The sequence below is a fragment of the Phyllobates terribilis genome, unplaced genomic scaffold (genome assembly GCF_046119375.1).
Source record: "Phyllobates terribilis strain yellow unplaced genomic scaffold, ASM4611937v1 Scaffold_5__5_contigs__length_657084704, whole genome shotgun sequence".
Classification (NCBI taxonomy): domain Eukaryota; kingdom Metazoa; phylum Chordata; class Amphibia; order Anura; family Dendrobatidae; genus Phyllobates; species Phyllobates terribilis.
This window is the reverse complement of record NW_027362765.1, coordinates 417,383,354-417,407,827: the sequence shown is the minus strand read 5'-3', so window position 1 is coordinate 417,407,827 and position 24,474 is coordinate 417,383,354. Positions and strand designations below refer to the sequence as shown.

At 45.3% G+C, this 24,474-nt stretch overlaps 1 protein-coding gene across 1 annotated transcript in view; it reads right to left on the bottom strand.

Moving 5' to 3' along the window:
• The window catches only part of LOC141273403 (alpha-2-macroglobulin-like protein 1), a 137,958-nt gene that overhangs the window by 32,121 nt on the left and 81,363 nt on the right, over window positions 1–24,474 (bottom strand). The window contains exons 22-27 of the mRNA XM_073685172.1: window positions 19,510–19,561; window positions 16,555–16,638; window positions 5,319–5,495; window positions 4,604–4,685; window positions 4,161–4,320; window positions 3,122–3,196 (exon numbers count right to left, since the gene is read on the bottom strand). Coding sequence (XP_073541273.1) covers window positions 3,122–3,196; window positions 4,161–4,320; window positions 4,604–4,685; window positions 5,319–5,495; window positions 16,555–16,638; window positions 19,510–19,561 — 630 coding nt within the window. The remainder of the gene's footprint in view (window positions 1–3,121; window positions 3,197–4,160; window positions 4,321–4,603; window positions 4,686–5,318; window positions 5,496–16,554; window positions 16,639–19,509; window positions 19,562–24,474) is intronic.

The following is a 24,474-nucleotide window of genomic DNA, read 5'->3' as shown; positions in this document are numbered from 1 at the left end:
TCGAAGAATAGCCAGAATGACAAAGGCTCAACCAATGATCAGCTCGTGGATGAATAAAGTCAGTCTCAAGTTACCTGTGAGTACTGTGACAGTTAGAAGACACCTGTGTGAAGCTAATCTCTTAGCAAGAAGTCCCCAAAAGTCCCACTGTTAAAAAAAACATATGTACTGAAGCGGATGCAATTTGCCAAAGAACATACCAACTTGCCTAAAGTGAAATGGAGTAACATTTTGTGGACTGATGAAAGTAAAATTGTTACTTTTGGGTCCAAGGGCTGCAGACAGTTCGTCACACGACCCCCATACTCTGCATTCAAGCCACAGTATGTTCTGAAGACAGTGAAGCATGGTGGTTCAAGCATCATGATATGGGCATGTTTCTCTTACTATGGTGCTGGACCTATTTAACGCATACCAGGGATCATGGACCAGTTTGCATATATTAAAATACATGAAGAGGTCATGTTGCCTTACGCTGAAGAGGATATGCCCTTGAAATGGGTGTTTCAGCAAGGCTACGACCAGTAAACAAGCGAAATCTTGGTTCCAGTCCAATAAAATTGAGGTTATGGAGTTACCAGCCCAATCCCCGGACCTTAATCCGATAGAACACTTGTAGGGTGACATCAAAAATGCAGTTTCTGAGGCAAAGCCAACAAATGCCAAAAAATTGTTGTATGTATTCAAAGCATCCTGGGCTGGAATAACAGTTGACAGGTGCCAGAAGTTAGTTGACTCTATGCAACATAGATGTCAATCAGTTCTAAAAAACTGTGGGTATACAACTAAATATTAGGTTAGTGATTCATAGAAATGCTAAATCTTCAAAAAAAAAGAGTACATATTATGAGTTTGTAAAGGCAAATGCAGACAATGCTATTTTTTAGAACAGCTCAATGTTCATTTTTTGGTATTTTCTGTAAAAGTAGTTAAAAATGATATACATTTCTCTTCATGTTTTGAATTAGAAACCCGTGTGTAATGTTCCCAATGCATGGAAATAAAAACTAGTATAAAGATTTTGTGCCTAACTCATGTTTTTGATCACACTGTTATTTTGAACACAACTGTATATGATAGATAGATAGTCCAAAAATAGAGGCAGCACACCATTTTAAAAAGTGAAAAAATTACTTTTTTAATGGCCCATATTAGCAACGTTTCAACTCTAGGTGTGAGCATTTCTCAAGCTTGAGAAAGGCTTGAGAAAGGATCTTACCTAGAGCCAAAACGTTGCAAATATGGGCCATTAAAACGTAATTTTTTCACTTTTTCAAATGGTGTGCTGCCTCTATGTTTTGGATATACTCCAAATATAGCAAAAAAAAAGTGAAAATATTTATTTCATGCCAAAAGGTACACAACATTTCAGCTCAAGGTTAAGCCGAAACATTGTGTACCTTTGACATGGAATACATTTTTTTCACTATGTCTGGAGTGCAACCTCTCTATCTCCTAGATAGATAAGTACATAGATAAAGAAAGCATTTGTTATTGCTGTGTATTAGGGATTATAATCTCTCAGGTCAGGAGAGGAGTGCAGGAGATGAGGGGTTAAGAGACACTATCTGGAATGCACTCTTGGAAATTCTATTTCTTTTTGCTCAAATATGTCAAGACACTGTCTGCCATAAGAAGAGAAGAGACTAAAATTGCAGAGGATTGAGTAAAGAGGTTAAAAGGAGTGTTTATTTTACTGGAGAGAGAGATTTTTCGTGTATACCCCATGGTTACAGGAATGATGCGCATTATTCTAGAAAAACATTTTCCAATTAACAGCAAACAAAGCACCTGTACAATAATTGCTGTCAGTGGCGTAACGTGAAGCTCATGGCCCCCAATCCAAAATTTTCAACAGGATTCAAACTGTCACTGATCTTTAATTTGGGCACCCGTAGGCACATGTTATGGGTGTGACAGACAGTCGCTCTGGATCCGGCTGTAGAAGGACACAGCGCTTGGCATTGCAGATGCCTTCTTGATCCTCTCGTCTCTGTAGTATAGTTATGTCCTCCTCCCTTTAGGACCTAGCAGCGACTTCCACCTACTGCTTCTGATTGACACACCCTTGCTTGGTAGTTATAAACTCTCAGTTTCTCCAGAAAGTCACCGGTGATAGTTTTATGTACCTCTGTGCAGGCTTGGAGTACTAGCAGTTGGCTAAATCTCATCTTTGGGGCCCTTGGAGGACAGTTGGCATTATCTCTCTGGTGTCTGCTCAAGCTAAGTGTATCTCCTTTGTTTGTTTACCTTGTTATCTTTAGTTTGTAGTGGGGCCTGACTAGCGCTCACCCTGTCCTCTCCCTATCTAGGGCCTAGCTCTAGGGACATTCAGAGCTAAGGTTCCAGCTTGGCGATAGGTGCAGAACCTATATATGGACGATAGGGTAGGCAGGGTGATATTAGATCTGCCTAGAGTCTCCACTCCCCCTTTCCCTAGTTGTTGGGCTACCTTCCCCCCTCTTTCCGTCGTTGTATACTTATTCCTTCCCTCACCTTGCGTGACAGCACAAGGGACAAAGTCCGACTGCAATTGCTACACCTTATTTTTCCGCCTTCAACTGCTGTTTTACATTAAATTGATGCAGTTACAGTATAGAACAAAGTAAAATATATAAGCTGAAAGAAGATGTTATCTGAAAATGTTATGCAGAAAGACAACATAAGACAGTGCGGAACCAAAAGGGTTGCAGCCTAAAGGTGCTTTCACATTGGGTTCAGGCACCAGTTCAGTGGTCCCATCAGGGCTTACGTCCGAACCCCCCACAAAACGGTATTTGGGCATATGCGCCGACTGGCCCATATACTATAGTGGTGCCGACAGAGAGAACATGCGGTCTGACGTGCATAATTTTTAGGCTTGTACGCCTACTGGAGGAGGACACCCAGACGTAGATGTACACGCCCGAAAATTATGCTTGAATGCACGTTCACTCTGCTGGGACCGTTATAGTCTATGGCCTCGTAAGCGAATACGTCTGAATCCCGTTTTGCGGGGTTTCGGACGTAAGCCGCACCGGGACCACTAAACGGGTGCCAGGACGGAGTATGAAAGCATCCTAATACGAGATATCAGATAACGAGAATGTAAAGGTTCATTGAGAATTGCTATAAATCAAACCTCCAGATGTTGCATAATTTCCAGGAGAGCCACCGTGACATATGCAGTTAAAGAAACTTCATCATTTACTCCTCCCTGGTGAACACAGAAAAATTTCATATTACTTTAATTCACAATTACATCTGCGATTCACCATCCATCACTCATTGTCTAAATACTATCCCAGGTACAACACTACGGACCAAATGCACATTGGACTGACAGCTGTTTCTCTCGGTATCCCTCCAGGGGTGCCAATCGTCTAGAAATTCCAGGACAGTCTAGAAAAATAGGGAATTTTTTTGCCCTATACATAATTTTCTTTAGAAGAGGTTTTACTGCATATAACTATTAGTACAAAGACATAAAGTTGCTGTATGGTCAGCAGTCAAGTGAGGTCAAAAGATTAGGGGTGAGCCATTGTTGGAAACTATTGGGAGGTCCAGTGTACAAGAAATGATTATTATCAGTAAGAAGGTCTAGGGACTTGAGAAAAAGGTAAGGTGCCATTATAGGGTCATGGTGGCGTTTATTAAAGTTTTTCTGTATACCCTAATTAAAAAGGAATTGTCCAGGTTTAGTACAAAAGTCTGCAGTCACTCTATATGACTGCAGACACGTAAATCCTCACATTATGTACAATGTACACTGCCAGGATTCTCCAGTGCTGGTGGCAATACCTGGGTGCCATGTGACCGAAAGTAGGCAATATGCATACTTCTGTCCACACTATGACTAGACGTGCACTGCCTGGCTCAATTCACTTGCATTGAGTGAGAGTTAAAACTGGACACGTCTAGTCGGAATGTTTCTGGAGTATTCATATCATATACTTGGGGTCACATGACTGCCTACTCCTGGCACTCGCACCAGAGAATCCCGATAGCGCGCACTGTGAGGATTCACAAGTCTGTAGCCACATAGAGTGACTGCACACTTTCGTGCCAAATCTGGACAACCCATTTAATGATTGTTCTGTGTGGTCTATCATTCCTGTTTTTCACTACTTTTCTCCAACTGTGTGAACCACTGCTGTGAGGGCACAATAGTCACATCTCACCTTTATAGAGGCCCTAAATAGCTTTCCCCTGTTTTGAAAACATCCACTGGGAAGTTGATTTTCTTTCAGCCATGCAATGATCTCCTGAAAGTATTTCTTGTCCACAAATGGAATCCAACGAGAAGATGCATGGAAAGACTTCATGACAAAGGCTGACAACCTGATACAAAAAGAAATGGGGGAACAAGGAGACAGGGCAGAAGATGTAATCTCTGATGATGATTTAGGGCTCCTTCAGACAGCCGTGATCATCAGTCCGATCTTGGATACCAATGAACGAACTGGTCGCGCGTCTCACAACCTCGAGCGTGCCCACTGCATATATTTTTATTAGGCTGTCACACTCAGTATCGGGAGACGCGCGGCTAGTCTGCACATTGTGATCCGAGATCGGACCAATGGTCATGGACATCTTAAGGAGCCCTTACAGTTTCGATACTCACCATGTGTTACCCTCTTCATCTTTTTCCCCAAAAGTACTAAAAGATCCATCAGCTCTGTGGTAATTTAGCTCCCTTTGATAACCTGGTAGAATTTGATAAAGGTAAATGGTCATCTCATCACTTCATCAAACTTTGCATGTTCAAATAGTGCGAGCAAATATAAATAACTTTGCAGTATATACAACCCCTGGCAAAAATTATGGAATCACCGGGCTCGGAGGATATTCATTCAGTTGTTTAATGTTGTTGAATAAAAGCAGATCACAGACATGGCAAAAAACTAAAGTCATTTCAAATGGCAACTTTAGGGCTTTAAGAAACACTAAAAGAAATAAAGATTAAAAATATGGTACTCAGTAAGGGTAATTTTTTTCAGACCATGCAGAGGGCAAAAATTATGGAATCACTCAATTCTGAGGAAAAAATTATGGAATCATGAAAAACAAAGCCTACACCTACAGAAAATTAGAAATGGAGCATGCAGAGTGAAAAATACAGGAAACAAGTCATAAAATGACCAGCAATAATGGTATTCCTTATGGACACAGACATGATGGCTTATTCTGAAAAGTCAATGGAAACAATGAACTGATAACTTTTTACTTAAAGCCTAACACTGTTGATCCATATGGATATTGATGTTTCACATCATAACTATGGTTTATTGTACTTTCTACTTCCTATACTTCTATCCAACCTATTTATTCTAACTTACCATGTAAAATGTAACCAATTCCCGCTTTCTTAGTTTCTTCTGAGAGAAGGTTTGCACTTGCCATGTAGTCCAAAATGTAGATATTAGGCACAAACCTGACCATATTCTGCTCTCCGCAGCCACATGGAAGTTGAAGCAGTTGTTCAATGCTTTGAAGTGCAGACCCCATTAGATCTCCTTTGATTAGAAATATGACATTACATGATACATTTAGGATTGAAATATGAGCATTTGAGCAGTAAAAATACTTCTGCTTAAGAAGACACAGTCGACAGTGATTAATATTATTTGCAGACTTTCTTTGCAAATATTTAAGGACTTGATTATACTTGGTAATGCTGCAGTCAAGAAGGTCACCACTATGATCTCCAAAAAAAAAAAAGAAAAAAAGTCTAACATGCAACATGCATGTAATTGTACCCCCCTCCCCAAATATACAGCCCTTGTTCTATGCATCTGTAAGGTGCCGAAGCGAGGCAGTCGTAGGGGGGCTAGAGGCCCTGCTCCCTTTGGCACCCTACAGACAAAGTGTGTCCTCGCTTTGGGGTGCTTCTGTGTATGTGGTGTCTCCCACTTACTTCTGGCCAGCCGGCCTCTTCTGACTCCAGGAATCTTTCTGGAACCAGGGCAGCAATCAATTCAGAGGACACAGGGTTCATAAAAACAACCAGAACCTTACTTGGTAACTGGCAGTATTTGCAGTATTTACTGGCAGATATAAAGGATAAGGCCTAACAGGTTGTCATCTTTCCCACAGGCACAGGTTATAACTTTAGCCCTGGTTCCCGATCTAGGTGAAGCATCTCTGTAGCTTTCTTCTCTAGCCCTAAAAATTCTTCCTCACCAATGACAGTACATCTGGATTCCATTTCACTCCACCTCTAAGAGATTGAGTCCTGACTTCTTTTGCAGCCTCGCAGACAGAATGTGCCCCCAGGCCCCCGACGACTATCTTGAGGTTCATAGGCTGGCTAAGGGGACTCTTGCGGAGGGATTCTCTGGCGATCCACTGTCCAGGATACTAGGCCCATGTCTACCCTACAAGCCCCTACAGAGTCTACTGCTTTCTGCTGTACTGCACAACTACTGACTGCACTTGATACTAGCACTCAGTTCCCCCTCCCTCTATAGTTAATGCTATCTATGCCAAACTGCAGCCCCCAGAGCGTTCTATCTTCAGGAATATACTTTTAACCCTTTTTAGTATCAGGGCAGACTATCACCTTCACCACTACTACATTCCCACACACTTTAATTATGGTCGCCCTCGACCATACTAGACAACCATTGAAAGTGATAATCTTCACAACATTTTAACACATTACTAACATATTTAAATGGAAGACTGGTCCTGACATCTTCTTCTTGGTGGGAAACCGACCCTTCTCGGTTAAGGGCACTGGAACAGCAATCAGGACAGTTCATAGTTGCAACATTCAAAACTTCTCAGTAGCACCAGTCCTTCTCGGTAAGGACCCCGGAAACCCAGTGTCCATATCCATTTTATTAACATGGGCCCTTAGGCCAATTCAACCACAGTCCTCCATTTGCTTAAAGGGTAGAGTCCGGGAAAAATGCACCGTCTTAGTGGTAGAGGATATTAATCCTCAAGGCTTGCCACAGCGCCTCAAATTCCATCAGAAAAAGGCACAGCAAAAATAAACAAAAAGAAAGCAGCAATAAAAAAACACTCACCTTCGCTGCTTCAGGCCTCCTCGGCCTCGAAGATAAAATAAGAGTCCTTCAATTGGCTTTCAGAACGATCTTCTTAACTCAAAACATGGGGCGGTTCACCCTCAGCAGGGATTTTCTAGTTGTCTCACCTCAACAGTATGGGACAGGTCCCTGCAGAACTTATAACTCAGTACTGATCAGCCCCCCTCTCTCTTGGCACTTTACTTCTTTTTTCGGGATTTCTTCCTCTCCTACATAAAAGCAGCCCAAGCTGAGGAGGAAGGTGGTTTCCTCCACTTCCAGGGCTGATCAGGGTACCTGCTGGGCCCGGGGTCCTCTTCCGCCGACATGACGCTCCCACAGCCGAGTTGGGTGGGACCATAACTGGTCACTCGCAACTTCTGGACCATTTGGCCCGCTGTGGCTGTGTGGTCTTCCACAGGCCCCTAACCAGCAGAACTAAGCTTGTCCTGTGAAGATAACAAACCTGATGCCTGCACCTTACAAGGAGATTCGGCCGCACCGCGGCTCTCAAGGGGACCACAGATTTCTTCCTCAAACTTATCACCCATCTGATGAAGTGTCATTCCCTCCTCATAAGGCCCACTGGCCTTCGACACTGACAGGAATCCCTTGGGGGCCTCCCTAGCCCATCTTTGCTTTGCCTCCTGCCTGGCCCTTCTCTCAAAGACTTCCTTGTCCCTCTCTAGGATGTCTTCCCAGGTGTACGGCCGTACCAGGGCCTCGGCGTACCAGCCCCGTTGACATTCACACTTCACGAAGTCTACAATTTCTCCCAGACGCAGGCTGTGGAGCCGGGTAGGTAGGTACTTTCACTTGATTACACAGCGGCTGACATAGACCTCGTCTCCAGTCCATTCCTCTACCAGGAACCCATACCCCTTCTTTAGGTGAAACTCCACCAAGCACCCAGGAGTCTGGGACTCCTCCACCAACTCACACCAGCAGCATCGGATCCCTCCAGCCATCCTCTCAGAAAGGTGTTGGTCCACTTCCGGTGTTCTAGCAAGGTTGTTGGGGGAGGGTGCTCAGCCAGCCACATAGGCTGATAATCTGGGTGGCTCTCTGCAGGGGGAATATTCATGCGGTCTCTCTCTATTCCCCACCAGTCAATACGAGAGGCCTTCCTCTTAGTCGCCTTTACCCTCGTCCAGGGTCGGTCTGGGCTGGCGGGATACCGGGAATTTTCCCGGTGGGCCCTGCCCCCTGCTGCAGAGTAGAGGAGGAGAAGAGAACAAAAAAAAATCCTGCAGTTTTAAGGGGCACGGGCCCTTTAAAAGCGCAGGCACAGAGTATGCAGGGACGCGCGCACGCGGCGTTCATTACCTGAACCAACGCGGCGCACGTCCCAGTGAAGCAGCTGAAGTGGCGTGTCTCCCTTCGCCGGCCGGCGTATGACGTCATCGTCATGCGCCTGCTGTGAAGGAGGCGCGCAACTCAGGAGAAGGAGGACACCGCACGGGAGCGCAGGAAGGTAAGAGGTGTGTGTGTGTGTAATGGTCTGGACCCGCTGGCTGGACACACAAGGGGGGGCCCAGCTGGACACACAAGGTGTGGGCCCAGCTGGACACACAAGGGGGGGCCCAGCTGGACAGACACACAAGGGGGTAGCCTGGCTGGACCCACAGGGGGGGAACCCTGGCTGGACACACAAGGGGCAACCCTGGCAGAACACACAAGGGGAGCCCAGATGGACACACAAGGGGGTAGGCTGGCTGGACACACAAGGGGGGAGCCAACTGGACACAAAAGGGGGGGTCCTGGATGGACACACAAGGGGGGAACCCTGGCTGGACACACAAGGGGGGGCCCAGCTGGACACACAAGGGGGGAGCCGACTGGACACACAAGGGGGGGCCCTGGCTGTACACACAAGGGGAACCCTGGATGGACACACAAGGGGGGCCCAGCTGGACACACAAGGGGGGGCCCAGCTGGACACACAAGGGGGGGCCCAGCTGGACACACAAGGGGGGCCCAGCTGGACACACAAGGGGGGTCCAGCTGGACAGACACACAAGGGGGTAGCCAGGCTGGACACACAAAGGGTTAGCCTGGCTGGACACACAAGGGGGTAGTTGACTGGACACACAAGGGGGGAACCCTGGCTGGACACACAAGTGGGAACCCTGGCTGGACACACAAGGGGGGAACCCTGGCGGGACGCACAAGGTGGGAACCCTGGCGGGACACACAAGGGGGGAACCCTGGTGGGACACACAAGGGGGGAAGCCTGGCTGGACACACAAGGGGGGAACCCTGGATGGACACACAAGGGGGGAACCCTGGATGGACACACAAGGGGGGGCCCTGGCTAGACACACGAGGGGGAACCCTGGCTGGACACACGAGGGGGGCCAAGCTGGACACACGAGGGGGGAGCCCTGGCTGGATACGCATGGTGGTCCCTGGCTGGACACGCAAGGGGGAACCCTGGCTGGACACGCAAGGGGGGGCCCTGGCTGGACACGCAAGGGGGGGCCCTGGCTGGACACACAAGGGGGGAGCCCTGGCTGGACACACAAGGGGGGGAGCCCTGGCTGGACACACAAAGGGGAGCCCTGGATGGACACACAAGGGGGAGCCCTGGCTGGACACACAAGGGGGGGCCCTGGCTGGACACACAAGGGGGGGCCCTGGCTGGACACACAAGGGGGAACCCTAGCTGGACCCAGGCAAAGGGGGGTGGGCAGGATGGGTATATAGGGGGGCAGGCTGGACACATGGAGGCCAGGATGGATATATGGGGGGCAGGATGGATATATGGGGGGCAGACTGGACACTTGGAGGCCAGGATGGATATATGGGGGCAGGCTGGACTCATGGAGGCCAGGATGGATATATGGGGGGGGGGAGGCTGGACTCATGGAGGCCAGGATGGATATATGGGGGGGGACAGGCTGGACACATGGGGGGTTAGGATGAATATGTGGGGGGGGGCGGGCTCGATACACATGGGCTAGCATAAATATATGGAGGGGCACGCTGGATATATGGGGGGTGTCAGGATTGATATATGCAGGGGGTAAGGGCAGTATGGATATATGAGGGGGAGGCTGGACACATGGAGGCCATGATGGATATGTAGAGGGCAGGCTGGACACATGGAGGATATATGGGGGGGGATATATGGGGGCGCAGGCTGGAAACATGGAGGCAAGGATAGATATGTGGGGGGGGCAGACTGGCCACATGGGGGGGCTAGGATGGGTATATGGGAGGGGGCAGGCTCGATACACGTGTGCTAGGATAAATATATGGAGGGGTCACACTAGACAAATGGGGGCCAGAAGGGACATATGGGGGTGCCTGGCTAGACAAGGGACTTAATTACTGTTTGGGGGCCAGATTGAGGAACATACTTTATTAGTTTATGGTGACCAGTGGGGAACATTATTACTTTAGATTCTAATTATTATTATTACATTATTACTTCTGTAATATAATTAACTTTTTAGGAAATTGTTTTCCATGGGATGGGACAAAAGAGGGGTCCTGTTACTGTGCAGGACGGCACTATGTTGCTTTTTTTCTTCAACTGGTGTAGTGTAGAAGTCGGGGGGAAAAGTGGGAATATTCTCTAGAAGAGATCAGTTATTGATAACTGTGTGTTATTTTCTGCAGAGATGATTCCTGGCTGGAAGAAGTGATGGCTGTCTGTACCAGATGAAGAAGAAAAGCGAAGATGAAGGACTTCACCTAGAGACATCACTGGTGAGTCAGTGTATTACATGTACACTTACACTACACACGTGGTCAAAATTGTTGGTAGCCCTCGTTTAATGAAAGAAAAACCCACAATGGTCACAGAAATAACTTGAATCTGATAAATTACAAATTTTTGAAAATGAACAAATGAAAGTCAGACATTGCTTTTCTGCTTCCACAGAATTTAAAAAAAATTAAACTCATGAAATCGGCCTGGACAGAAATGATGGTTCTTCTTAACTTAATATTTTGTTGAACAACCTTTTCAGGCAATCACTGCAATCAAATGATTCCTGTAACTGTCAATGAGACTTCTACACCTCTCGACAGCTATTTTGGCCCACTCCTCATGAGCAAACTGCTCCAGTTGTCTCGTGGTTGAAGGTTGCCTTTTCCAGACGGCATGTTTCAGCTCTTTCCAAAGATGCTCCATAGGATTTAGGTCAGGGCTCATAGAAGCCACTTCAGAATAGTCTAATGTTTTCCTCTTAGCCATTCTTGGGTGTTTTTAGCTGTGTGTTTTGGGTCATTATCCTGTTGCAAGACCCATGACCTGCGACTGAGACCAAGCTTTCTGACACTGGGCAGCACATTTCTCTTTAGAATCCCTTGATAGTCTTGAGATTTCATTGTACCCTGCACAGATTCAAGACACCCTGTACCAGATGCAGCAAAGCAGCCCCAGAACATAACAGCCTCCCCCATGTTTCACAGTAGGGACAGTGTTCTTTTCTTGATATGCTTCATTTTTCCGTCTGTGAACATAGAGCTGATGTGCCTTGCCAAAAACTTCCATTTTTGTCTCATCTGTCCATAGTGCATTCTCCCAGAAGCTTTGTGGCTTGTCAACATGTAGTTTGGCAAATTCCAGTCTGGCTTTTTTATTATTTTTTTTTTCAACAATGGTGTTCTCCTTGGTCGTCTTACATGAAGTTCACTTTGGATCAAACAACGGTGGATAGTACAATCTGACACTGATGTTCCTTGAGCTTTAAGTTCACCTTTAATCTCCTTAGAAGTTTTCCTGGACTCTTTTGTTACCATTCATATTATCCGTCTCTTTGATTTGTCATCAATTTTCCTCCTGCGGCCACGTCCAGGGAGGTTGGCTACAGTCCCATGGATCTTAAATTTCTGAATAATATGTGCACCTGTAGTCACAGGAACATCAAGCTGCTTGGAGATGGTCTTATAACCTTTACCTTTTAACATGCTTTTCTATAATTTTCTTTCTAATCTCCTGAGACAACTCTTTCCTTGGCTTCCTCTGGTCCATGTTGAGTGTGGTACACACCATGTCACCAAACAACACAGTGAGTATCTGTAGCCCTATATACAGGCCCACTGACTGATTACAAGATTGTAGACACCTGTGATGCTAATTAGTGGACACAACTTGATTTAACATGTCCCTTTTGTCACATTATTTTCAGGGGTACCATCATTTCTGTCCAGGCCTATTTCATGAGTTTAATTTTTTTAAAAATTCAGTGGAAGCAGAAAAGCAATGTCTGACTTTCATTTGTTCATTTTCATAGATTTTTAATTTATTATTACTTTTGTCAGATTCAAGTTATTTCTGTGACCATTGTGGGTTTTTCTTTCATTAAACGAGGGGTACCAACAATTCTGACCACGTGTGTGTATATAGTATATACAGAACTCATGTGTATGTTACTGGTGATCACTGTATTATGTATACACTATATACAGAGCTTCTGTGTATAATGTCACTGGTGACCACTGTATTACCTGTACACTATATACAGAGCTCCTGTGTATAATGTCACTGGTGACCACTGTATTACCTGTACACTATATACAGAGCTCCTGTGTATAATGTCACTGGTGACCACTGTATTACTTGTACACTATATACAGAGCTCCTGTGTATAATGTCACTGGTGATCACTGTATTACCTGTACACTATACACTATGTACAGAGCTCCTGTGTATAATGTCACTGGTGACCACTGTAATACCTGTACACTATATACAGAGCTCTAGTGTATAATGTCACTGGTGATCACTGTATTACCTGTACACTGACACTATATACAGAGCTCCTGTGTATAATGTCACTGGTGAACCCTGTATTACCTGTACACTGACACTATATACTGAGCTCCAGTGTATAATGTCACAGGTGGTCACTGTATTACCTGTACACTGTACACTATATACAGAGCTCCTGTGTATAATGTCACTGGTGATCCTTGTATTACCTGTACACTGACACTATATACAGAGCTCCTGTGTATAATGTCTCTGGTGGTAATAACAGTGTTGTTAGTATTGTGGTTTGTATTCATGATCAGTATTGTAGTATTTGGTCACTTTGGGGTGGTAATATGTGGTCTGGTCATGGTATGGCCATATTTGTTCCTTGTATGTGGTATTATTCGGTCACTATGTGGTGGTAATATGTGATCTAGTCATGGTGTGGCGATATTTGTCCCTTGTGTATGTGGTATTATTGGTGTTGATATAGTGGACTGTGTTGTGTATGGCGGTCATTTTGTTCTTGCTGATATTAACTAGGAAAAGATTTTTTTCCATTAGGCCACAGCCCCACCATTAGTATTTGGTTAGTATTTTTTCTCAGGAGTCGCTGCCAAAACCAGGAGTGGGTGATAAATGCAGAATTGGTGACTTGTTTCTATTATACATTTTCTCTGATTGTTCCTCACCTGGTTTTGGCTCCCACTCCTGAGAAAAAATACTGACCGAATACTGACCAAATACTGATAGTGGGGCCGTGGCCTTAGAGATTAAATACTTGGACCAGAGCACAGGGGTTCTCTGGTGAAAACAAGTAATCACCTCTCCACAGGATCAGTGATGATATTGATTGGTGGGGGTCTGACTGCTGGGACACAATTGGCAGAATGTGGAGCTTTTCTCCCCATTAGACTGGAGTGGCATGTGAGATGCGACCACTGATCCATTCATTCCCTCAGTGACTGTGAGCGCTGCTCTTTTTTGGAAGGTGCATTTTAAAATGGGGATAAGTGTCCTGACAGGGATAAAGCTTCCCCATTCTTCTGATAGCTGCGTTTTCCAATGTTCGGACCCAAACGATCAATAAGTGATCACCGATCCTGTGGATCCCATGGATCAGTGATAACTTGTTTTAACCAAAGAACCCCTTTAATGCAAACTACCGTAATTGTACATCCCAGTTAGTGTCGCACAGTATATGTGCAGGAGCCGCCAGTCAATGCTCCACTATAACAGGGATAGCGGATAACAGATATTTGCATATGGCTGTAGGTGGGCCCCTAGAGTCAGTTCTCCCTGTGGGCCCCAGACACCCCAGTCCGACCCTGCCCTCGTCTCACCGCCTTCGGGTCCAGCTGCGCTCACTGCATCTCCAGGGATCGCTGCCTCTCGCATCGGAATTGGGATCAGCCATGATGGAAAGCGCTTGCCGTCCTCTTCCGACGGCGCTGCTGCTGTGCCGGCTCCGCCTGGAGTCTCTCCTCCCTCAGCTGAGGGGGTGCCTCTGCCTGGCATCTGGCTCCAGCACATCACCTGGAGCTCGTGTACCAAAAGACCCACATCTGGTTGTGGCACAGTCGTCCACTGCACTGTGACTGGTGGCAGAGGTGGCGGTCCATGAGCAGCGCTCGTCCCCAGTAACTTCTGGCTGCGGCCCTTTGGGTGAAGATCTCCGGCATCTCTTCCCCGTCACTCACCTCCATCGGGCACTCTGATTCGCTGTTCGCCATCTTCACTGGAGACTTGCTGCTACGCACCTCACTCCTTTCATTCAAGGCAGAAAATGGTGCCGGCGCTTACCGGTGACGCGCTTCCTGCCCGCCAAACTCCACCTCTTTCTGGGCCAATCTTCTAACGCACCCACAACGTCACACTTCCCTTTCTGTGGCTCCACCTTCAGCCACGCTCTCTTTCATGGTGGGCTGCCACTTGCTGGGCCAGGGTTTACGCTGTGCCGTGCCCTCTTCATCTATGTACCTCCCATTCCAAGATGGATCTTGGCTGCTGGGCCCATCCTTTTTTAGGCTGACACTAGTGGGGGCTGGACACATTTTCACGCCTTCAAGCGCTGTCCATGCTCATGATAGGCTGTTCTTCTCCTTCTCTTCACCGCCGCCATCAACATCTTGTAGTCCATGATTCTGGCCGCCATCTTGGGCCGTATGTCTTCTAGCACTCTTCTATCTGTACTATAGTCGGCTCTTTCCCGCTTTCTTTGTGCGATAAGCTCGCATCCTGCCGACTAAGCCAAATGTATTGGTGCCAAAGCGAGGTATCATGGGCAAGCTGTAGCCCCTGTTCACTTTGGCACCCTACAGACAAAGTGTGTTCTTGCTCTGGTGTGCTTCTGTGTATGTGGTGTCTCCCACTTACTTCTGGCCAGCCGGCCTCTTCTGACTCCAGGAATTCTTTTTCTAGAACCAGGGCAGCAATCAATTCAGAGGACACAGGGTTCATATAAACAACCAGAACTTTACTTGGTAACTGGCAGTATTTACAGTATTTATAGGCAGATATAAAGGATAAGGCCCAACAGGTTGTCATCTTTCCCACAGGTACCGGATACAACTTCAGCCCTGGTTCCCGATCTAGGTGAAGCATCTCTGTAGCTTTCTTCTCTAGCCCTAGAGATTCTTCCTCACCAATGACAGTACATCTGGTTCCTATTTCATGCCGCCTCTGAGAGCTTGAGTCCTGACTTCTTCTGCAACCTCGAAGACAGAATGTGCCCCCCAGACCCCCAACGACTATCTCGAGGTTCCCAGGCCGGCTAAGGGGACTCTTGCAGAGGGATTCTCGTGTGATCCATTGTCTGGGAAACTAGGCCCCTACAGAGCCTGCTGATTTCTGCTGTACTGCACAGCTATTGACTGTGCTCACTTCCTGCACTTGACGCTAGCACTCAGTGGACCCTTCCTCTACAGGGCCGGCTGTTACAGTTAACCCTATCTAGGCTAAACTGCAGTCCCAGAGGGTTCTAACTTCAGGAACCTATTTTCAACCCTTTTTAGTATCAGGGGCAGACTATCACCTCCACCACTACTACACACCCAAAAGGCAGGCTGTAATAAGAACAATTCATCTATAGATTACACAAATGGACTTTTTGGAGCAAATTTACTATTAGAAAGGCATTTTGAGTCAGAATTCTGGTCATATTCTACAGTTAAACTACTTAGACACTTTTTCTGCCGCAATTGACTCTGGAATGTAGCTTACGGGGTAGGAAAGAAGTATGGCTCACAAGGGCATGGCTTAACATGCCAAGATTTTGCTGCAATGTTCAGGCACAAAGTAAGTCAAGTAGTGGGTGGGGTGTAGTTAGACCAGACGGTCTAAAGATTTTCCAAATGTATCAAACAGTATGAGCCTCTGTGAAAAATTTGATGGCTTAAATTGGAAAAGGAGGGTATAAGTTGGAAATTGGGTGTGGCGCCAATTTCACCAAATTTTAGGCATAATAAAGTGCCAAAGTAAGCCAACTAAGCAGTGGTGTAAAATAAGATAAAGGGTCTAAGGATAAACCAAATCTATCATCCAGTACAGCTACTGTGATAAATTTGGAGCATTTTCATACTGTCTGGTCTAAGGGGGAACTTAGTTTTCAATAACACCATTTTGACACAAATCACAAATTTTTACATAAATCCTTTGCTTGAAAGGTTTTGCCAAATTTCCAGTAAAATACATGTCTGAGCGGTGGGTTTGAGAATGGTCTAGTGCCCTTTCATTGTTAATCAGTCTTTTCTTAGAGCAACAATGCATTAATGTAGACAATGTTGAGTTAATTTCCGCTCAAAATATTGGTGATTTACTATTTTTTTGCCTTACCCGCTACAGAAAACACAGCAACTGCAGAGTCGGGGACCACTTCAGGTGGTAATGTAATAGAAATGGTCTCACTGGAAAGGTTTCCTGCAAAATCAGATGATGGGGAAACGTTAGTTACCGATTTTCTTAACTAAATATGACGTGTGAATGAAGATAGAATAGTCCTTTAAAATATCTAACATTATTAATGTGGAGGAAAAGTGAGCAGATAATATGCACATTTTCCCTCTAATGAACTGTCCAAAGTGCTGAACCATTCAATTGTCTTGTACAGTGATACAGCCATTAAAGGGTTATTCCCAGAATCACATTATTTTTCACAAAGCACAGTAAACACATACTTATTATTAATATACAATGAAAAGCCCAACATAAAGATTCCTTTTAACTACTGTATGTATTTTTCTCATCTTCATCTTCCCCTTGTTCTTTCCAGCTTCAAGTAGCTGAATGGACAGTTCTATTCTTACACTGCTAAAACTACATTTCCCAGCAGCACCCTGCTTCTCCTCAGTGCTGCAGACCCCTCCCTATCATGTGTGCCCTTGATTACAGCCACCTCTCTGAAATGATATCTAAAAACTGTGCTGGAAGTTGGATGACTGATGAATGTGTAAACTAGCACTGGCTTCCAGCACAACTCAGCTATACTGTTCTCAGCTCTGCTGGGCCTCCATCACCAATATGTGGCACATCCACAAGCGTATCTACATTTAGAATATACTTTATTCTTCTGTGCACTGTATGGTCCTGTACACTAGTCTGTCTGCCCGATTTTAGTTTCTATTATCTGTGGCGCCCCTGCTTCACATGGTGCCACAGAACCCAGAAGGGTGCACGGATGGGTGTCTCCACAAGAGGCCCTCACTACATGCAAACACCTCCACCTTCCACCTCATACCAGCAGAGGGAGCCCGTTAGGGATATATAAAGGGAAGGTGGAGCCAGGCAGCTCAGTTAGTCCACAGAGAGCTTACAGTGTGCTCAGGATGTAGCAGCACGCAGGCAGCTGTGTGAGGCAAGCTAGGCCTCCAGCAGCCCTGAAGCCTAGTGAGGGCCCCTAGCGTGGCCGAAGGCGAGAGGAAGGAAAGAGTGATTAAGGGGGCAGAGGAGCATAACAAGCTCACCCCGATATACATACCGGACACCGGGTCCGAGCCTACAGGGACCCTTTACACCCAGTAGGGACAACCGGAACCCCTGGAGAACTACAGGTCCCAGGAACACCAAGCTGAACTCATATACAGGACTAGGAATCACGAAGGCCCCAGCGTCCAGGGAGAGTGATTGCCAAAAGAAAAGTCCTACTACCAAGTCAGCAGGTGAAGGAGAGATCTAGCATAGAAGCCAGGCCTAGCTCCAGGCAGGTCAGGAGCTTACACAGAGGCAGACACGGATCAGGAGGCCTTATACCCCCTCCCTGGGGAGAAGTCCAAAAGTGCGCCCTTCACCTAGAGTACCCTGGACCGTATCTACCAGCTGTACCAGTAAAGGTAACGAAGCAAAACCCCCTGTCTCTGTCTGTTACTCCTGCTGCGTTCTCTACCTGCACAACAATGCCCAGCGCACCCACCATCTATCTATCTACACTGCCCTGAGGCCCGCTCCACCTGTGGGGAGCTGTACCATCTTTAGCTGCCTTGTCACCTGCCTCAGAGGACTGCTGCAGCGCTGGTGACCTTCACCAGACACCACTGGTGGCGTCACGAATTTCTCTGAACTTTGTTAGTAATCGCTACCCCTTTTGTGCACTGTCCGCCCTGGGCCAGCCACTGTGATATATATATACTGTTCCCCAAACAGTAAGGCCCACAGGGGCGCAACATATCTATATTAATATATCTGTCTTTGTGCTTTTACATAATTGCTCTGTTAGCTGGTTTCCAACAGATATTAACAGTCCTGCACTCTGCTTTGCTGTGTCCCTACAACAGAGCTTGTAATAGCTAGGCACAGCAGAGCTGACACAGGGCTTAGCTGTGTTTGATGCCTTCTGTTAACAGAGCAATAATGTAAAACTGCAAATGCCTGTTGATACATAAGGCAAAAGGTTATCTTCTACCTAATGCATCAACAGCATTTGCAGTTTCATATTGATCTGTCAGTAGCAGCCATGTCTGGATCAGCCCTACAGTACAATCACAACAGAACAAAGTGCAGTACTGTTGAGCTCTGCTGGAAATCAGCTAACGGAGCAATGATGTTTTTACATACATGCAGAGTTGCCTACAGGGACAAAGGGTGTGTTGAAGATTAGAGTGTATTCTAAATGTAGAATAAATGCTATGTCATTGGTGGAGGCAGCAGAGCTATGCTGTCATGTAGCCAGCTGAGAGAGACTTCACTGCACATGTTTGATAAGGAGCACGGAACCTACAGTAGTACGGATCCAATGCCAACTGGAGAGTAAATAGAGACTTGAGGGGGGTGGCATCTTTAGTAGGGTGATATGTGTAAAATACAAAAGATTTAACATTATTACATTATAAGACTGCAATGAGATTTGGTGAAATAACCCTTTAAATACCACTAGTGTGCCATGGTGTAAATGCAGGTGTGACACCAGAGGTCTTAGCACTGCAGATGGCTTTGCAATGAAATAACCGTTTAGCCTCTCCGGTGCACATAAGAAGCAAATAATAGATGTATGGACTCCGTACCACAAATCTGATATAATGCAAACTACAATCCAAGTGGATGGAAGTTTTGAAACCCCATCTACATAAACTGGAAAAAAAAACAGTAATTTTCAAACCTGCAGCATTCCAGTTCTTGTGCTATAAACTCTTGGATTTCCACCTCAGATTTCACACTTTGCAATGCATGGCGTGAAAATCCTCAGTGGATCAGAAGCTAGAATGCATTTCACAGTGGATTCTCTTATATGACTTTCGTCCTGCCGTGCTCAGTTACAATACAAGTAAAGATTATTAGTGAGAAGAAGAAAAATGGTACCTCCACCACAGAGAATGGAATTATGGAAAATCTCTATCGGTACGCCCTCCGCCTGTGCAAATGGATAGAATGAATGGGGATTAGGAAATTATAGAGATAAAGAAATGCAAACACAGCTAATGCCTTTGGTTAGAAAACCATTTTAGTCACCAAAAAAAAAAAAAAAGTCAGATATCTCAAACTTCAGGCTACCGCTGCAAATGTGGATTTGTCAGATGAATCTGCTATGTTACGGCCTCTCATTACAGAATCACGTCTATATATTAGCCAAAGTAATGTGCTAATACGAGTAATAACATAATAAAGCGGACTAATAATTATGAGTCACCTGTATTCAAGAGTGGAGCGCTCAACCCTTCTGCCTCGTTCCTCATGGGAAGTCACCAAAGAGAGGTCATGGGGGGGGAAGCTTCTAAAATTGCTGAAAGTTTTAGAAGTTCTTTAACCCCTTAAGGACCAGCCTTTTTTTTTCATTTTTGCCTTTTTGTTTTTGAATCCCCTTCTTCCATGAGCCATAGCTTTTTTTTTTAATATTTCCACCCACATAGACATATGAGGGCTTGTTTTTTGCTGGACGAGTTGTACTTTTCAATGACACCATTCACTTTATCATGTGATGCACTGGAAAATAGGGGAAAAAAAATTCCAAGTTGGTGTGACATCGCTCCATACACTTGTGTGGATCGAGGCCGCATTCTCTAGTCGGCACTAGACGGGGCACAACATCGCTCTATACAAGTGTATGGAGTGAGGCCACAGCCACTAGATCGGCTCTGGCCAGGAGTATGTATAACGCATACATACCCTCCGATCCCGGGTCAGAAACCGGCGAATCCCTGCAGTGCACAGTGCTTGCGCTGGGAGGATTCATAAGTCTGCAGTCACACAGAGTGACTACAGACTTATTGATTTGGACCGGACAACCCCTTTAAGGGACTTGAACCTGTGATTATCCATTTGCTTGTACAATACTCAGATATACTACAGATTAGCTATATATATAAAAAATCATTGTCTATGAACGCCAACGAGAAGCTGGTGTTCACAGGAGTACCATCAAGACAGGCACAGGGATCTTCAGCAGAGCCCTGTCCATCACAGCAACCCACTGGCACCCTGCGATCTTGCCCCAGGGGCACTGATGAGTGGTTAGAACAGTGTTTTCCCTGGGACACATTGACAGCGGCATTTAACAGGTCAACAGCCGTGGGCAGAGCTCTGCTCCACTTGCGGCTGTTAGATGCAGATGATGACTGAATGACACCGCCATCATCTGCCAAGAATGGAGTGGGCTCAGCTCCTGAATCCTCTCCATTCATCCTCTCCCAATCAGCGCAATACATGCTTTCCTCTGGTTATTCCTCCTAAAAATTATCAAATTGACAAACTTACAAACTCTGACTGCAGACTTTTGAATCCTGACAGCGTGCAGTTCGCACACGGTCAAGATTCACCAGCATTGCCGGTGAGAGCAGGCGGTCACGTGACCACAAATATGCGATTTGCATACACACCAACAAATGCCAACTAGACATACTCGGCCTCTCTCACTTCACTTGTATTGAGAGAAGCCAGGTACATCTAGTCTGAATGTGACCGGAAGTATATTTGTGATCACGTCATTGCCCACTCTCACCGGCAATGCTGCTGAATCCTGACAATATGCCCACCACACGCTGTCAGGATTCAAAAGTCTGCAGTCACATAGAGTGGCTGCAGACTTTTAATAGAAGACCAAACAATCCCATTAATTATTTAATTATTTTGTATGATTTTAATAATAATAACAATCATTATTATTATGTATTGTTATTATTACGTAAATATTACTGGTTTATTTCAGTTCTCTTAGGTTAACCTGGTACATTGCAGGAAAATCTGCTGCAAATCCACAACAAATCTGCCACGTCTGAATGAAGCCTTGTTCTTACAAGTTTGCAGCACATTTTGTGTTCATTATTTTTGTTGTATATTTTGGGTATTTATACTTGTTTTACTTTATTTTGAAATCATTTCCCAATGTTTCTTAGTGCTATAAATGCTCAGGGCACCGTATTGCATCCAGTCAAGCAGATGGTCTGTACATTTTAGTGCTAAACTGTCGGCGTGTGACCGTCTCTGGCGCCCTCCTTATGAGAGTTGCTGACACAGAGTGAGATCAGGATAGCACAGAGTGTGACAGGGACACTGCGAGCCTGAATTAAGCATTAATCTTGTAACAACTAGGGCACAGTCATAATCTCATTCACAGGAGTAAATCAGGGGCAGATGAAGATTCTGTTGAACTGGCCCAGATTTCCATCCTAGTGTATTTGAAAAACCATAGTGCTTCTTTCAGACTCTTTTTGGTCTTCCTATGTTCATGTATTGTGATGTTAAGAAGACACTTAAATATAAAATATACATACAGTACAGACCAAAAGTTTGGACACACCTTCTCATTTAAAGATTTTTCTGTATTTTCATGACTATGAAACTTGTACATTCACACTGAAGGCATCAAAACTATGAATTAACACATGTGGAATTATATACTTAACAAAAAAGTGTGAAACAAATGAAAATATGTATTATATTCTAGGTTCTTCAAAACAGCCACCTTTTGCTTTGATGACTGCTTTGCACACTCTTGGCATTCTCTTGATGAGCTTCAAGAGGTAGTCACCGGAAATGGTCTTCCAACAATCTTGAAGGAGTTCCCAGAGATGCTCAGCACTTGTTGGCCCTTTTGCCTTCACTCTGCGGTCCAGCTCACCCCAAACCATCTCGATTGGGTTCAGGTCTGGTGACTGTGGAGGCCAGGTCATCTGGCGTAGCACCCCATCACTCTCCTTCTTGGTCAAATAGCCCTTACACAGCCTGGAGGTGTTTGGGGTCATTGTCCTGTTGAAAAATAAATGATGGTCCATCTAAACGCAAACCGGATGGAATAGCATGCCGCTGCAAGATGCTGTGGTAGCCATGCTGGTTCAGTATGCCTTCAATTTTGAATAAATCCCCAACAGTGTCACCAGCAAAGCACCCCCACACCATCACACCTCCTCCTCCATGCTTCACGGTGGGAACCAGGCATGTAGAGTCCATCCGTTCACCTTTTCTGCGTCGCACAAAGACACGGTGGTTGGAATCAAAGATCTCAAATTTGGACTCATCAGACCAAAGCACAGATTTCCACTGGTCTGGTCTCCATTCCGTGTGTTCTTTAGCCCAAACAAGTCTCTTCTGCTTGTTGCCTGTCCTTAGCAGTGGTTTCCTAGCAGCTATTTTACCATGAAGGCCTGCTGCACAAAGTCTCCTCTTAACAGTTGTTGAAGAGATGTGTCTGCTGCTAGAACTCTGTGTGGCATTGACCTGGTCTCTAATCTGAGCTGCTGTTAACCTGCAATTTCTGAGGCTGGTGACTCGGATAAACTTATCCTCAGAAGCAGAGGTGACTCTTGGTCTTCCTTTCCTGGGGCGGTCCTCATGTGAGCCAGTTTCTTTGTAGTGCTTGATGGTTTTTGCAACTGCACTTGGGGACACTTTCAAAGTTTTCCCAATTTTTCGGACTGACTGACCTTCATTTCTTAAAGTAATGATGGCCACTCGTTTTTCTTTACTTAGCTGCTTTTTTCTTGCCATAATACAAATTCTAACAGTCTATTCAGTAGGACTATCAGCTGTGTATCCACCTGACTTCTGCACAACACAACTGATGGTCCCAACCCCATTTATAAGGCAAGAAATCCCACTTATTAAACCTGACAGGGCACACCTGTGAAGTGAAAACCATTTCCGGTGACTACCTCTTGAAGCTCATCAAGAGAATGCCAAGAGTGTGCAAAGCAGTCATCAAAGCAAAAGGTGGCTACTGTGAAGACCCTAGAATATAAGACATATTTTCAGTTGTTTCACACTTTTTTGTTAAGTATATAATTCCACATGTCTTAATTCAGAGTTTTGATGCCTTCAGTGTGAATGTACAATTTTCATAGTCATGAAAATACAGAAAAATCTTTAAATGAGAAGGTGTGTCCAAACTTTTGGTCTGTACTGTATATCAGGTTTAAATGTAGCTGTTTTCCTGAATCTGGTGTTGTTTTTCTTTCGTTCCTGCGTCTCTCCTTTACAGAGAATATGGCCCCCTCTTCCCTGTATATAAATCTAGTCTTTATAGCCAAGTGGGTGTGATCCTCAATTCTTCTGTGGGTGTCTTCTTTAGGACAACACCCAGTTGCCAAGTACCATGAGACCCAGATATTATGGCTACATTCTCACATCCATGTGAGTTTTTACAGACTTTTTCCACCAATGTAGCATCCGTTTTGCATCCGTGTTCCATCCAGTTTTTTTTCACATACATTTTTTAAAACTAAAGGAAGTAGACTGAATTTTTATTTACCCACTGACTCTAAATGGATCAGTGAAAAACGAATGAAACTCAGATGTCGGCCTTCTATGTGTCATCTGCTTTATGTGCATCCCCTTAGACTTAAAGGGAATTTGTCAGCAGGTTTTTGCTATTTTATCTGAGAGCAGCATAATATAAGGCAAGTGAGTCTCATTATAGTGATGCATCACTTACTAGGCTGTGTGGTGTAGTTTCAATGTAATCAGTGTTTTACCAGCAGGAGATTATCTCTGCAGGACTAGGTCTCATGTACACTGCAGTCCAGATAATCTGTGTAACCCCGCCCCCACCACTGATTGGCAGCTTGCTGACAGTGTACAGAGGAAGTGTCATGGGTGTGTCAGATGTAACAGACAATCACTCTGCAGCTGGCTGCAGAAGGTCACTTCGTTTGGCATTGCAGACGCCTTCTTAAATCCTTCTTACTTTAGGACACGGTGGCTACCTCCCTCCTGCTCTGATTGACACCCTGTTCTGGGTGTTTAAATACTTTCAGTTTGCTGCAGGGAGTCACCGGTGATATTCACGTATTCCCTTGCGAAAGCTTGGAGCTACTGCAGTCGGCTTACTTCCTC